Below are 17,485 nucleotides of genomic sequence, written 5' to 3'. Positions count from 1 at the left end.
CAGCCAGTGGGACTTTTTCAGGTGAATGTCTTCAGGACTCTCTAAAACAATTCAGATCCCCAGGAACTTCCAGAGCGTATGACTGGTAAATTTGCTGAGATCTTAAAATGGGCAAAACAGGATCTCAGAGAAAATAAAAAGATATGCTAGATTAAAAGATTGTGGAAACTTACGAAAGGAAAGAACAGTCCAGAACTGAAACATAGGAATTGCCATTCTGGATCAGAATCGAGGTCCACCTAGGCCAGTTATAGCTCCAGGGCGAGCTGTTCCTTTGACATCATTCAGTGTCTCATTAAGCATCTTTCATTTTACAGGCCCATACACTTAGAATCCTGTGACTGACCCCACTTTGGTGAGAATGTTTGGTGGAGATTTTGTAGGTGTTGGTCTCTGTCTGAAGGATTAGAGCAGATGCGGTTGTACCTCAGTGCTTGGCTGTAGACAATGGATCGTGTGATGTGCCCGGGATGGAAGCTGGAGGCATGAAGGTAGGCATAGCAAAAAAACCTTCAGGACTAGACTGCTGAGCTTCAGTTCATCTGCAAATTTGACACCATCAGCTCAGGATTAAACAAAGACTGTGAATGGCTTGCCAACTACAAAACCAGTTTCTCCACCCTTGGTTTTCACACCTCAACTGCTAGAACAGGGCCTCATCCTCCCTTATTGAACTAACCTCATTATCTCTAGCTTGCTTACATATATATACCTGCCTCTGGAAATTTCCACTACATGCATCTGAAGAAGTGGGTATTCACCCACGAAAGCTCATGCTCCAAAACGTGTGTTAGTCTATAAGGTGCCACAGAATTCTTTTCTGCTGATATTTCTTGATATGATAAAGTACTCAGCACCTCCTGAATTTCTAAATGAACTTGGCACTAAAGAGGTGTCTCAAAGCATAAAGACATGCAATTCTAGGCATGCTAGCACATTCAAACACAGCCTGATAAAACAGGGTAAAAAGAGCACCATAGAAACCATTGCATGCCTATGGAATAAAGCTCGGTAAATTGGAAATACAGGAGTGACAAACTGCAAAATTTTAGCCACCAAGTGTTCAGACAGTTCTTATTCATATATTGTTATGTACTGGTACATATGAAAGACCATAAACAAAGGATAATGATAAATGGTGATTGTATCAGGTTATAAAGGTGGATGTGCATGGGGTGGAAATGCACATCCAAAATAAAGTGGTGAAGGTGGGTGGGTGGTGAAGGGTTGTTTGTTTTTCGTTAAATTAGCAGGAATGAGATTAATATCACGTAAATTAATTTATCAGGTATACTTCTCTAGGGGTGGTGACAACACTGAAGAAATAAATTTAAAAGGGTATAAGAAAGTTATGAAACAGGCAGGATACAAAATAAGTCAGGAAAAAAATAAGCTAATATATTCAGTGTGAGTGTAACAAATCCTAAACACCTATAAAATCTGGAGCTTCAGTACTTATAAATGTACTTGTGATATTAATAGATCTGTGGCATGTGCGCAAGCTGCATACTGCTATCCTACCCAAAAAGATATGATTTCGCATTCTAACCAACTGAATGATGTTGAATAGCAGCAAAAATGTCAGACTTTTCTCATTTGTTCCAGGACTTCAAGATATGATAGAAATTTCTGCATAAATATAGATGCAGAAATGCTTCTTATTAAAAAGACTATCCAAAGTATGGAATGTTTACAGCACTCATTACACAATTTAAAAAGAAATTCATAAGGCACAAAAGCAAGATGACTTAAAACTTCAGTAATTTCAGGTTAGGAACTTTCTAGCAGGAAGACATAACAATGGCCATACTGGGTCAGACCAAAGGTCCATCAAGCCCAGTATCCTGTCCTCTGACAGTAGCCAATGGAAGGTGCCCCAAAGGGAATGAACAGACAGGTTATCATCAAGTGATTCATGCTCTGTCACCCAATCCCAGCTTCTGGCAAACAGAGGCTAAGGACGCTATTCCTGCCCATCCTGTCTAAGAGCCATTGACGGACCATGAATCTATCTCCTTTTGAACCCTGTTATAATATTGGCTTTCACAATTCCCTCTGGCAAGGAGTTCCAGAGGTTGACAGTGTGTTATGTGAAAAAATAATTTCTTGTGTTTTAAACTTACCTATTAATTTCATTTGGTGGCTCCTTGTTCTTGTATTATGAGAAGGAGTAAATAACACTTCCTTATTTACTTTCTCTATATCACTCATGATTTTATAGACCTCTATCATATCCCCCTTTAGTGGCCTCTTTTCCAAGCAGAAAAGTCCCAGTCTTATTAATCTCTCCTCATATGGAATCCGTTCCGTACCCCTAATCATTTTTGTTGCTCTTTTCTGAACCTTTTCCAATACATCTTTTTTGAGATGGGACAACCACATCTAAATACAGTATTCAAAGTGTGGGCATACCATGGCTTTATATAGAGGCAATATAATATTTTCTGTCTTATTATCTATCCCTTTCTTGATGATTCCCAACATTCTGTTCCGGTTTTTTGACTGCCACTGAACATTAAGCAGATGATTTCAGAGAACTATCCACAATGACACCAAGATCTCTTTCTTGAGTGGTAACAGCTAATTTAGATCGCATCATTTTATATGTATAGTTAGGATTATGTTTTGCAATGTGCATTACTTTGCATTTATCAACATTAAATTTCATCTGTCATTTTGTTGCACAGTCACCCAGTTTTGTGAGATCCTTTTGTAGCTCTTCGCAATCTGCCTGGGACTTAATTATCTTGAGGAGTTTTGTATCAACTGCAAATTTTGCCACCTCACTGTTTACTCCTTTTTCCAGATCGTTTATGAATATGTTGAACAGCACTGGGCCCAGTACAGATCCCTGGGGGACACCACTATTTACCTCTCTCCATTCTGAAAACGGACCATTTATTCCTACCCTTTGTCTCCTATCTTTTAACCATTATCAGTCCATGAAAGAACCTTCCCTCTTACCCCATGACTGCTTATTTTGCTTAAAAACCTTTGGTAAGAGACCTTGTATTTGTTTTAAACCTGCTTCCTATTAATTTCATTTGGTGACCCCTAGTTCTTGTATTATGGGAATAAGTAAATAACTTTTCCTTATCCACTTTCTCCACATTACTCATGATTTTATATACCTCTATCATATCCCCCCTTAGTCTCCTCTTTTCCAAGCTGAAGAGTCCTAGCCTCTTTAATCTCTCCTCATATGGGACACATTCCAAACCTCTAATCATTTTAGTTGCCCTTTTCTGAACCTTTTCTAGTGCCAGTATATTTTTTGAGATGAGGAGACCACATCTGTATGAAGTATTTGAGATGTGGGCGTACCATTGATTTATATAAGGGCAATTATATATTATAAGTCTTATTCTCTATCCCCTTTTTAATGATTCTTAACATCCTGTTTGCTTTTTTGACCACCTCTGCACACTGCATGGACATCTTCAGAGAACTGTCCACGATGACTTCAAGATCTTTGTCCTGACTTCTTGTAGCTAAATTATCCCCCATCATATTGTATGTATAGTTGGGGTTATTTTTTTCCAATGTCCATTACTTGACATTTATCCACATTATTTTTCATTTGCCATTTTGTTGCCCAATAACTTCATCAACAGTGAAGACCGATGCAAAGAATTCATTTCGTTTCTCCGCAATGGCCTTATCTTTGAGTGCTCCTTTAGCATCTTGATCGTCCAGTGGCCCCACTGGTTGTTTAGCAGGCTTTCTGCTTCTGATGTATTTAAAAAAAGTTTGCTATTACTTTTGGAGTCTTTGGTTAGCTGTTCTTCAAATTCATTTTTGATCTTTCTAATTATATTTTTATATTTCATTTGCCAGACTTCATGCTTTTTTCTATTTTCCTTATTAGGATTTAGGATTTATCTTTTTCAAGGATGTCTTTTTGCCTCTCTCTGCTTCTTTTACTTCGTTGTTTTACCGTGGTGGCTCTTTCTTGGTTCTTTATGTATTTTAAACTGGAGTATACATTTAAGTTGAGCCTCTATTATGGTGTCGTTCAAAAGTTTGCAAGCAGCTTCCAGGGATTTTACTTTTGGTACTGAACCTTTTAATTTCTGTTTCACTAACCTCCTCATTTTTGTGTAGTTCTCCTTTCTGAAATTAAATGTGCCAGTCCTGGCCACTGTGGAGTTTTCCTTGCCACAGGGATGTTAAATTTAATTATACTGTGGTCACTGTTACCAAGAGGTCCAGCTATATTCACCTCTTGGACCTGATCCTGTGCTTCATTTAGGACTAAATCAAGAATTGCCTCTCCTCTTGTGGGTTCCAGGACTAGCTGCTCCAAGAAGCAGTCATTTAAGGAGTCAAGGAACTTTACCTCAGCATCCCTTCCTGAGGTGATATGTACGCAGACAATATGTGGATAGTTGAAATCCCCCATTATTATTGGACAGTCGCTACGGAAAAGGATAAACAGACAGAAATCAGATATTAGGAATGGCAATATACAAAAACCTGTAGGAGAACACTTCAACCTCCCTGGCCACACTAGAGCAGATCTTAAGGTGGCCATCCTGCAGCAAAAAAACTTCAGGACTAGACTTCAAAGAGAAACTGCTGAGCTTCAGTTCATCTGCAAATTTGACACCATCAGCTCAGGATTAAACAAAGACTGTGAATGGCTTGCCAATTACAAAACCAGTTTCTCCTCCCTTGGTTTTCACACCTCAACTGCTAGAACAGGGCCTCATCCTCCTTGATTGAAGCACCTCATTATCTCTAGCTTGCCTGCATACATATACCTGCCCCTGGAAATTTCCACTACATGCATCTGATGAAGTGGGTATTCACCCACGAAAGCTCATGCTCCAAAACGTCTGTTAGTCTATAAAAGCAGCAAAGAATCCTGTGGCACCTTATAGACTAACAGACGTTTTGGAGCATGAGCTTTCATGGGTGAATACCCACTTCCTCAGATGCATGTAGTGGAAATTTCCAGGGGCAGGTATATGTATGCTAGCAAGCAAGCTAGAGATAACGAGGTCAGTTCAATCAGGGAGGATGAGGCCCTGTTCTAGAAGTTGAGGTGTGAAAACCAAGAGAGGAGAAACTGGTTCAGTAGTTGGCAAGCCATTCACAGTCTTTGTTCAGCCCTGAGCTGATGGAGTCAAATTAGCAGATGAACTGAAGCTCAGCAGTTTCTCTTTGAAGTCTGGTCCTGAAGTTTTTTTGCTGCAGGATGGCCACCTTAAGGTCTGCTATAGTGTGGCCAGGGAGGTTGAAGTGCTCTCCTGCAGGTTTTTGTATATTGCCATTCCTAATGTCTGATTTGTGTCCATTTATCCTTTTCCATAGAGACTGTCCAGTTTGGCCGATGTACATAGCAGAGGGGCATTGCTGGCATATGATGGCGTATATTACATTGGTGGATGTGCAGGTGAATGAACCAGTGATTGTGTGGCTGATCTGGTTAGGTCCTGTGATGGTGTCGCTGGTGTAGATATGTGGGCAGAGTTGGCATCGAGGTTTGTTGCATGGATTGGTTCCTGAACTAGAGTTATTATGGTGCGGTGTGCAGTTACTGGTGAGAATATGTTTCAGGCTGGCAGGTTGTCTGTGGGCAAGGACTGGCCTGCCACCCAAGGCCTGTGAAAGTGTGGGATCATTGTCCAGGATGGGTTGTAGATCCTTGATGATGCGTTGGAGGGGTTTTAGCTGGGGGCTGTATGTGATGGCCAGTGGAGTCCTGTTGGTTTCTTCCTTGGGTTTGTCTTGCAGTAGGAGGCTTCTGGGTACATGTCTGGCTCTGTTGATCTGTTTCCTTATTTCCTCGTGCGGGTATTGTAGTTTTGAGAATGCTTGGTGGAGATTTTGTAGGTGTTGGTCTCTGTCTGAGGGGTTAGAGCAGATGCGGTTGTACCTCAGTGCTTGGCTGTAGACAATGGATCGTGTGATGTGTCCGGGATGGAAGCTGGAGGCATGAAGGTAGGCATAGCGGTCGGTAGGTTTTCGATATAGGGTGGTGTTAATGTGACCATCACTTGTTTGCACCGTGGTGTCTGAGGAAGTGGGTATTCACCCACGAAAGCTCATGCTCCAAAACGTCTGTTAGTCTATAAGGTGCCACAGGATTCTTTGCTGCTTTTACAGATCCAGACTAACACGGCTACCCCTCTGATACTTGACACCATGCAAGGCACTGCATTTAGCCGTATGGAGTGGAAATCCATCAACCTCATGAAGAAACTTGCACAAATACAGACAGATATCATCTTCCTTTCCAAATGCAAACGGATGGACATCATACCAAATGGACTAAAGGTAAAAAATCCACTGCTATCTACATACTACACAGACCACAGTGAGAGATTATGCCATACTCTATCAAAAAAACTGAGGAACCACCTGATCAGCATCCTATACAGCAAACAGGAAAACATCAAAAAAGAGCTCTCCAACCTGGAGACTCTCATTAATAACCAAACTTCTATACAAATGGACTTCACTAGAATAAGACAGGAGATCTACATTACTCACTTCACCTCTCTACAAAGGATAAAGGACTGTAAGCTGTCTAAACTCCTACCTGCCACATGGGGCCACAACCGTGGTAACCCTAACCCACCCAGCAATATCGTCAATGTATCCAACTACACACTTAGCCCAGAAGAAAAGTCTGTCCTATCTCGGGGACTCTCTTTCTGCCCTGCCACCCCCACCAACATGATATAGTTCTGTGGCGATCTGGAAGCCTACTTTCGCCGTCTCCGACTTAAAGAATACTTCCAGGACAACACTGAACAGTGCACTGATACACAGGTGCCCTCCCACCAACAGCACAAGAAGAAGAACTCCACATGGACTCCTCCTGAGGGTCGAAATGACAACCTGGACCTATATATTGAATGCTTCCGCCGGCGTGCACAGGCAGAAATCGTGGAACAACATCGCTTGCCTCACAACCTAAGTCGTGCAGAACGCAATGCCATCCACAGCCTCAGAAACCACCCTGACATTATCATCAAAGAGGCTGATAAAGGAGGTACCGTTGTCATCATGAACAGGTCTGACTACCAAAAGGAGGTCGCCAGTCAACTCTCCAATACCAAATTCTACAGGCCACTTCCCTCAGATCCCACTGAGGAATACACTAAGAAACTACAGCATCTACTCAGGACACTCCCCACACTAACACCAGAAGAAATCAACATACCCCTAGAGCCCCGACCAGGGTTATTCTATCTACTACCCAAGATCCACAAACCCGGAAATCCTGGACGCCTCGGGCATTGGCACTCTCGGGCACTGGCACTCTCACTGAAGGACTGTCTGGATATATGGACTCTCTACTCAGACCCTATGCCACCAGCACTCCCAGCTATCTCCGTGACACCACTGATTTATTGAGGAAACTACAATGCATTGGTCACCTCCCAGAAAACACCATCCTAGCCACCATGGATGTAGAGGCTCTCTACACAAACATCCCACACACAGATGGAATACAAGCTGTCAGGAACACTATCCCTGATGATGCCACAGCACAACTGGCTGCTGAGCTCTGTGCCTTTATACTTACACACAACTATTTCAAATTTGATGACAATATATATCTCCAGATCAGTGGCACTGCTATGGGCACCCGCATGGCCCCCCAAAATGTGCCAATATCTTTAGGGCCGACCTGGAACAACGCTTCCTCAGCTCTCGTCCACTCACGCCCCTTCTCTACCTACGCTACATTGATGACATCTTCATCATCTGGACCCATGGGAAGGAGACTCTGGAAAAATTCCACCACGATTTCAACAGCTTCCACCCCACCATCAACCTCAGCCTGGACCAATCTACAGGGGAGGTCCACTTTCTTGACACCACGGTGCAAATAAGTGATGGTCACATTAACACCACCCTATATCGAAAACCTACCGACCGCTATGCCTACCTTCATGCCTCCAGCTTCCATCCCGGACACATCACACGATCCATTGTCTACAGCCAAGCACTGAGGTACAACCGCATCTGCTCTAACCCCTCAGACAGAGACCAACACCTACAAAATCTCCACCAAGCACTCTCAAAACTACAATACCCGCACGAGGAAATAAGGAAACAGATCAACAGAGCCAGACGTGTACCCAGAAGCCTCCTACTGCAAGACAAACCCAAGAAAGAAACCAACAGGACTCCACTGGCCATCACATACAGCCCCCAGCTAAAACCCCTCCAACGCATCATCAAGGATCTACAACCCATCCTGGACAATGATCCCACTCTTTCACAGGTCTTGGTGGCAGGCCAGTCCTTGCCCACAGACAACCTGCCAACCTGAAACATATTCTCACCAGTAACTGCACACCGCACCATAATAACTCTAGTTCAGGAACCAATCCGTGCAACAAACCTCGATGCCAACTCTACCCACATGTCTACACCAGCGACACCATCACAGGACCTAACCAGATCAGCCACACCATCACTGGTTCATTCACCTGCACATCCACCAATGTAATATACGCCATCATATGCCAGCAATGCCCCTCTGCTATGTACATCGGCCAAACTGGACAGTCTCTATGGAAAAGGATAAATGGACACAAATCAGACATTAGGAATGGCAATATACAAAAACCTGCAGGAGAGCACTTCAACCTCCCTGGCCACACTATAGCAGACCTTAAGGTGGCCATCCTGCAGCAAAAAAACTTCAGGACCAGACTTCAAAGAGAAACTGCTGAGCTTCAGTTCATCTGCTAATTTGACACCATCAGCTCAGGATTGAACAAAGACTGTGAATGGCTTGCCAACTACAGAACCAGTTTCTCCTCTCTTGGTTCTCACACCTCAACTTCTAGAACAGGGCCTCATCCTCCCTGATTGAACTGACCTCGTTATCTCTAGCTTGCTTGCTAGCATACATATACCTGCCCCTGGAAATTTCCACTACATGCATCTGAGGAAGTGGGTATTCACCCACGAAAGCTCATGCTCCAAAACGTCTGTTAGTCTATAAGGTGCCACAGGACTCTGCTGCTTTTACAGATCCAGACTAACACAGTTACTCCTCTGATACTTGACACCATTATTATTATTATTGAGTTTTTTATTTTAATAGCCTCTCTAATCTACCTGAGCATTTCAGAGTCACTAATACCATCCTGGTCAGGTGGTCTGTAATATAGCCCTACTGCTATATTCTTATTATTATTAAGACTAGTAATGTATCAAACAAACTGCAGAATATGATCACCATATAGAATCACTAAAACAGTTTCACAATGCCCAGTGTCCTGGACTGATTATTTCTGGTGCGACAAACCACATTTAGAAAATATATGCTGATGCTAATAATAACTAGAACTGAATTTTATTGTTTTTTTGCCATCAAAATGATGAGAATGGAAGAAGGAATTACTGGCACATTATGTTCCATTACAGTTATAAGTCTAGGACAGATAATCTTCAATGCTTGCTTCTAAACATGTCACCCTGGATGTTATTTTCAAGGAGTTCAGTTTGATGTTAAAAGACATGTCATAACTTTGAGAATGCACGCTCCACTGTCCCAGAAATCTGTTTATATAGTTCATAATGTAATTACTGCTACCTTAACACAGATGAGGCAGAAGGCAGCAATATATTGAAAATTAATTGAAAAATGCAGTTGTCCAGAAGCACTTGAAGGGAAGAGGTCTCTGAAAAGCTACACAAAGCTTCAGAGTTTGAAGTGAAATTTTTGATGTTGTCACTCTCAATCTATTGAATGGCTGACAGACAATCAAACCCGTCTGGCTGGCTGGCAGCTCATTTTGCTGGCAGGTGGCAAACAATTAGACACACCAATTTGTGCCTCCTGATGACATTAAAGCATGAAACTAAGTTGTATGCAGGGCCCAATGATTTGTGTGAAAGCATTTCAAAAATAATACTCTTTGCCGTGGCAACTCATTTCAGACTGCCACCTCCCATTATAGCTTTGAGCAGTGAAGATGACAGGCTTGAGTTACGTGCAGTGCAAGGCCGCTTCTGTTCAATCCGTCATCAGCGCCCCTCGAGACCTCAATCCCCTCCTTTCATCAATATCACCTCATCATTTACATTCGATAGTACTTGACCTGCTGCATACATTAACTACACAGAAGTCCCTTTTGATAAAATGTGCTGGAACATGTTTTGTGCTTTTACATTTCATTTATAGTTATATAAAATTCTAAGAAATAATGCACTGCAACACGTTACTCTAAGCAAGTACCATTGCCAACTTCATTATAAAAGTGTTATAAATATTGTATTAGATAATAAAAGAAAACACTGCTTTGAACTTTATTTACATGAGCTTTGGTAAATTTTCATTTGACCCCAATATATATAATAAGAGGTTGCAATTTAAAAAAAAATGCTTTAGAAGCACACATCTCTTTAAAAAATAGTTTGTTAATTATTTTACCATTATTCCAGTGGTCTTTTTAAGAATCACCATAACCCCCAATGTAAGAAATATATATCTTTTAGCACATGGTAATGTACATAAACTTTCAAAGAAAATACCATATAAAGTATCACTTATCTTCAATTTCTTAAATAAACTAACCAACAAAAATATACCTACAGATCTATTACAGATTTTCCAACACAAATAATTCTTGTAATACTTTCCTTCTAGACAAAAAAGTTTTAGGTATAGCCTGGAAACACCAGGCCAGAGAACAACTAAGCTGCAACTTACTTCAGTCTTCCAGAGATAATGGAGGAAGGACAGGAGGAAAAAATTCACAAAGCATTACAACATAAAATACAGATGTATTGCTTCTAACTGGCTCTCTTAAAGCATTTCTATGCCAATCTCTTACATATAATTTTAGATCTAATATCAGTTATTTCTCAGCCTGTGGGCTGTAACCCCCAAAACAGGTTTCAGGAAAGTTAAGGTGATCCTCTCTTTTTCTCCATTTTATAGTCTTCCATTTATTTATTTATTTGAAAAAATGTCTCCATGGCCTATGCCTCCTTATAGCTAGGAAGATAACATTGAAAACATGAACTAAGTGCAAACTGATGCCATGATACCTGACTGAACCTGCGGGCAGCCCACATTAATACTTTTGGATATGTCTGTTCCATTCATCTCTGTCTAGGCCCTGTGGACTCTGATACTGCAGCCATGACATTTCGCATTTTTCGAATTCAGTATTTTTCTATTTTGTCTTATATTACATTCTGGTTTGTCTCCCTGCCCTGCTGGGACCTTCCTGTAGCAGTCTTTTGGTCTCTCAATTGGAAATAAATTAGATTACAATGCATGCTCCCTACACTGTTCCATGGAACCAGGCAGCACAGTGTTTTTTTCCTCTCTCTTCTATGGATCAATCTCTTGCAGCTTTCCTCTATAGCAGATTTAGATCAAAGCATACACCAGAATGCTTGCCAGCACCCACAATACTTCAAAGGAGCCATAGCAGCAGATCACAAGGGAACCTGGGCACGTATACAAGCATGGAGCACTGAGCTATTTGGGGACCAAGAATCCATCTTTACAAAAGAAAGCCTTTAGATTCTTCTAGTAAAATTTATAGGTTTACAAAAATTTTAATAGCAATACCACAAAAACCCTCTGAGAATTTCCCAGTAACACCAAATGTAATAGCCAAAGCTGCCCTGCCTCACATAAGTAGGGAAAACACTGAATGCTCCCTGAGTCTCAGATGGGGGAAATCTGCTGCTGCCAGTCAAATGAAAGCTGTTCACTTTTTCCAGTGACTAATTTATAATAGCTACAAGAACTGTTGTTTAGCCAAGTAAGGGCAACTAGTACTACTTACTACAAGTGAATGAAGATACAGGTGTGTCTTCTTTTTCCAACTTTTAATACTTGTCTTGTATGAATGGGAAGGAATCAAGCACAAGAACTTCCTGTTTTGCTGTCCACTGACAGGATATGCTACACTCCTTTCTGAACATGGCTCTGCTGTTACAAAATACTTTACTGAGCTGCACTGGCCTTCTCTGAATTATTCTTTCCAGAGGTGGAATGTGGTATGTGTCAAACTGGGATTTGTCAACATGTATCAAGAGCACTGTCTTGTTGCAACCACCCTTCCCATATTAATAAGTGGGAGGGAGCCCTCAACTAAAGGGTGGGCCAAGACATCCCTGATGAGGGTAAGAGGAGGGTGTTGGCATAGAAAAGATTGAGAACCACTGATCTACACTTGGACTAACTCCTGAGATAACTATCTGCTTTGACTAGCAGGCAGTGCATTCAAAGATTGGGACTCAGTCTTTTCAGTCACTCTTTTTCACTGAGCTTTCTTGCTGATCAAGGGAGGGAGTAAACTGGGCCACACATAAACCTAGTAAAGCACATGGTGTCAAGTGCAGCGTTAACAGCAATGCCACCCAGCACAGTAAGGGGTAGAGCCAATGGTCTGCCCATTTCCCAACTCCATTACATCCCGTCTCCCACATGTGCACTGAGCGATGCAGGTAGCCAGTGCAGGGGCACCTCCTCACACACCTGTGCCACTGCATTAGCCAAGACACAGTTTGACCCTGTAGTATTAAGAAAATAAAACCAACAAAATACTTAATGTCTATACAACATTAATAAAGTTATTAAAAAACTGACAATTGCATATAACCTTAGGCCCTGAATCTGTACCGAGAACCATTAATGTAGACGCACAAGTTCGCCTAGAGTCGCACGGAAATTAATAGGACTCTGTGCGGGTGAAGATTCTGATGAAGGCTTAGAGCACACATGCAGTGCTACAATCCAAAAGGAAAATTAATGTGTTAAAAGTTCGAGTATTTACTATTTCTTAGGTAACTGTCATGTAATTTTAAGTAGTGTACATGCTGTACTGCTAAATGTAAAAGGATATAGCTTTGAATATATTTGGGAATATGATGGTTGCTCACACAGAAAAAAACCTCCAAGGTTTTTCATCTATTTTTCCCCCCTTGAAACCAACCCAAATTACCATATGTAAGTTGATGAATGGGAAAAAAAAGCTTCTTCCTAATAAAGTAGGCAATAAGTAGACTGTCTCTCTGAAATGATCAAAAGAACAAAGATATTTTTGGGAAGACCACATTCCCTTTTTGACATTCCAGTCCCAGTCCATTCCCTGCCTCTCTTTTCCAACAGGTACAATCTCACTGCTTATTAATTAGTCCACTGAGGCAGCTTCCAACAATTTTGTCTTATCAGCTTGACTATACTTTTGTAATGAAAAGTGCTTCCTAACATCATATAAGTTTTTATCCAGCAATTTTCATTTATCCTTTTTCTCCTTACTATTTACATTAATCTGGAACTAGTGACTGGATTTTGTTTCCATTAACATTTTATGGACAATAATTTAATCCTCTATTATGAGAATTTTTGTGTTTATTTCATACTTCTTTAGTGGTTTTCCTCTATCATATTTTAAACCTGAAATATTTATTTTTGAAGTATCCTCAGAATTTTTTTTTTGTGGTTATACGAATCGTAAGTAATATATTTCTAAAGCATTATTTAATAGTTTTGCCGCACATCAGAGCTTGCGCTGGATTGTTTAATTCTTTGTTTAACTGATTCTTCTTTTGCATAGGTTAAGGATGAACACAATACAAGTAACTCCTTTTTTGCAGGATGTTGCCAATTGTATCTCTCAACACAACTCCTACATTAAGACTTATTCAGCTGGTGTAGTTGCCTCAAATTAAGCTACTTTAACCAGCAGTCTGAGCATTTTCAGTCAACCATGAGAAATAAAAAAAATATGGCTCTCTATGTAAAATGTGTTCCCTTAAAACATAAAAAAAAGCTGGGCTTAAAAACTTTAAAAATGAAGCACAGGACTCAGTCTCAATCTTGTTCTTATGGAAGTATGCACGCAATCTGGCATGACTGATTTCACTATTGGAAGAGGACTGGTATGACAAACATTTGGAAATATTTTGTTGGGACTTCACACAGCCAGTCTCTTGTATATAAACAGAGACTTTTTCCCATTCAAAATATGGTTTTAAGAGAGAAAAAGGTTTTACTACATCAACAGTTCTTTAAAACAGGCTTGTTCTTCCAGCACCAATTACAGTTTTACTTGCTGCTTAGAGAGAAAAACAACATGAATAACTTTTGCAGACACTGCATGGTCTGGTTTTAGTAATGCCATGAAGAAGTAAAGCAACTGTATTTTCTTAATACTATCTAATCTGAATTCACACTGGACTATCAACATGTTAACAAATAAATACTCCAAATCTCAGCATTACAACAATACAAAATAATTAACTCAGCCATATACCTGTCAAAGGAGTGAAACTGCATGGGAAGAATTGACTGAGCTTCCCTCTTCAATGCAGGATCTGGGTAAGGGATAGGATCAGGACCACACTCTGCAATTTCAATGGGGGCTGCCACAAGGCTTTTTAGTATCTCCTTGACATTCATGCCTTTGCTTTGGCTGATGCTGGATATTGAAGGTGCAGGCTTCAAGATTTCACTGGGACTTTCTGTTAAGCTTTCCTGAGATTTCTTTACCTCAGAAGACAAAGTAGAAAATAATTCACTCATAGCATCAGGGCCTGCGCTTGTCTCTAAATCCGTCCCATTTAAGATGCTGGGCATCTGCTCCTCTCCAATACCAGAATCTGTATGAGGAATGGAGCTTTCCAGCTGAATATCTTCAACTGGTGTTGGTGTTTCTTTTTCCTTGATATTCTCTGGAAATACAGCAGGAGTCTCTGTAGTGAAAAAGAGTTATAAACAATATTTAAAGCTTAGTCTGGAGTTGTATAACAAATATGTCACTGAAGCTTTATAAGATAGAAGCTATCAAGTCTTAGAATGCATATAAATCTTAGCAAATTAACAAAGAGAACGCAACCCTGCAGTGCACACAAAACTTCCACTGGATTCTATGGACATTTTCTGCACATGATGAGCTGCATAATGGAGCCCAGAGTTGTGCTACATAATCTCAGTGACATTTTAAAAAATACAACCCATTCCTTATAAAGTTATTAAATGGCAGGACATTGCATGCTAGAACATAGCTTGACATGTTTATTGTGGTGGTTTAAACACACTACTCAGCTACAAATCAGATGTCAAAACATTAATTTACATATATTACCAGTAAAGATACTGGAAATATGTGCAAAAAAGTTATGCTATTTCACAGCTTTAAAATCTCTTCAAGTGCTTAATATATCTACTGCTTTCAGGACAATTTAAACTTCCATTTAAGAGAAAATTAAGTGTCTAGCCTTTCTGGTATCCTAGGTATCATATAAATATGAACCAAAGCTGTGAATCCTTCATGAGTCTCTAAACAAGACAGACAAATAATAGCTCAAAACTCCAGTAGGGTTTTTTGGCACATATTGAGAGAAGAATGAACACACCTTTCAGATCCCAGGTTGATTCAAATCCCCAATATCAACAGAAACTCAGGGGATGGTGGAAGTGAAATCAGTGGAATTTTGAAAAATGTCCAGAGCTCCTATTAATAACATCTTGCAAATGTCTGCTTTTATCAGCTATTTACAATTAAACACACAAATAACAACTTCACTATAAAAGCATAGCAATCTGATGCTCCCATTGGAATTCGCTAGAGTTATGAAGACCTGCCTCAGGTGGTTAATATTTCAGATTACTCTTCAGGGAGACACATATTGTGGTTATCTTTTCAATGCCAAAAAGCCTGAACTCAAACTGAAGATTTGTTATTTATAATATCAATTTATTTGTATTAAGGACACTTGAGATAAAAACCCTGAAAGTAAAATTTGAATAGTCTAGATATAAATTATGGCCTCTCATGTATTTGTTATTTGTATTTGCCTTTGTGATTCTGAGAAAATGGTAAATCTGGTTACTTTGGAAGATAATATCCTGCAGTATATGTAAATAAAATTCTGTTTTAATAAAGGGTTCTAAATAAAATGGTTTTTTTTAACAATATAACTATCAGAAATTGTATGGTAACAGTTTATGATCTGAAATTGTAATAGACAAGTGGACTATAATGTCACAACATTATAAAAGTATATTAGGTACAAATATATTGTATCTTTATTTATATCCACACACACACACATAACATACATGTACATATATGTATTTACATTGTATATGTGAACTAGAATATATGTATATATTATACATACATGCCTTTGAACTAATTTCAACTTAGAACAATTCATATACAATTGTATAACAACGTTATACACCATATACTGGCAGATGACCTCTTGATGTCTCTTCCAACCCTAATCCTCTATGATTCTATGAACTGCAAGCCCTAGAGAAGACCCAAGGAAAATGATTTGTTACTAGGAACACTGTTTTCTTCTTCTAAATGTTGCATGCACTCCCCATGACACACACATACTTTCACAAACAGAATGACTTGTCTTTTCCAAAGTAGATACCAACCTCACTTTTTAAATCAGGAAGCCGAAACTGGATTTATGTACTGCAAAGTTGACAGCCACTTGAAAAGATATATTCCCATTACACACACATTGTCTACTAGAGTCCACAGAATATTTATCATCATAGACATCTAGCATGATAGAGTTTAGAAAAAGTAATCAGATCAGGGACATGATCTTAATGGATTTTTTGAGACTAAGTTTCCCAATACAAAAATAAGAAAGATAAGTCTGAACTGGAGGGAACAAGGGGCTTTGATATCCAGTTCAAGAACACTGTTGCTCTGCTTAAGCTGAAGCTCCTTTATTGGTTTCCTATGAATATCCTGCTTCTTGGGAAGATGAGCGGGTCAAATTGAGACTCTAGAGCAGACGTAGTAAATATTCATGTTGACTAAATTCTGCAGAGGAGGAGACAGTGACTATATACAGTATCATTCAAAAGTAGACACACTAAAAGATGGCCAATAGTTTGAATTTTTATCTGGTTTACAATAAAAATCCATAATCTACATGTACAAATGTAGGGAATTTAGTATTATGATATATTGCTTCCTGTATAAAGGAATTTCTCTGAAATTGCAAAATATCACACACACAATTTTCAGCAACCACCACTGGGGTTATTTTAAACAAAGTAAAAATACCTCTTTATTCTCTCTCTAAGCAAAAGTCAAGCCCCAATGCCAGTGCACTTTCTGAGGTTCAAACTGAAGGGTGAATTATACTTTAATCTGGTTTTGTAACAGCAAAGTGCTTCTACTCAGATACACAGAATTTTGATATGCAGCCATTACAACCTATCTGACTAAATCACAAAACTGGGAAATGTTAAGATTCTAACTTAAAATTATTTATTCATCCATCTAAAATTTAAGACTGAAATATATCATATTTCCCAAAATATCTGCAAACAAAAGAGAGCATTAAGAAAGTTAACTTGCTCTATTGTCCCCGTTTATTACAGACAATTGGTAACATTTCAGCTCTAAGATTAAATTTTATTTATTTATGAATGCAGTCTAGACCCTGATTATTAAACTATAATAATTATGGATTGTTATTTACAATAATTTAGATATATGAAAAAAGC

At 39.5% G+C, this 17,485-nt stretch overlaps 1 protein-coding gene across 1 annotated transcript in view; it reads right to left on the bottom strand.

The window, feature by feature from the left end:
- NBEA (neurobeachin) overlaps positions 1-17,485 on the bottom strand; it is an 853,790-nt gene that overhangs the window by 465,925 nt on the left and 370,380 nt on the right. The window contains 1 exon segment of the mRNA XM_030563353.1: positions 14,256-14,694. Within this exon segment, the coding sequence (XP_030419213.1) occupies positions 14,256-14,694 (439 nt within the window).

Source organism: Gopherus evgoodei, chromosome 1 (genome assembly GCF_007399415.2).
Source record: "Gopherus evgoodei ecotype Sinaloan lineage chromosome 1, rGopEvg1_v1.p, whole genome shotgun sequence".
In the NCBI taxonomy this organism is placed as follows: domain Eukaryota; kingdom Metazoa; phylum Chordata; order Testudines; family Testudinidae; genus Gopherus; species Gopherus evgoodei.
This window is presented reverse-complemented; position numbering and strand designations above follow the sequence as displayed.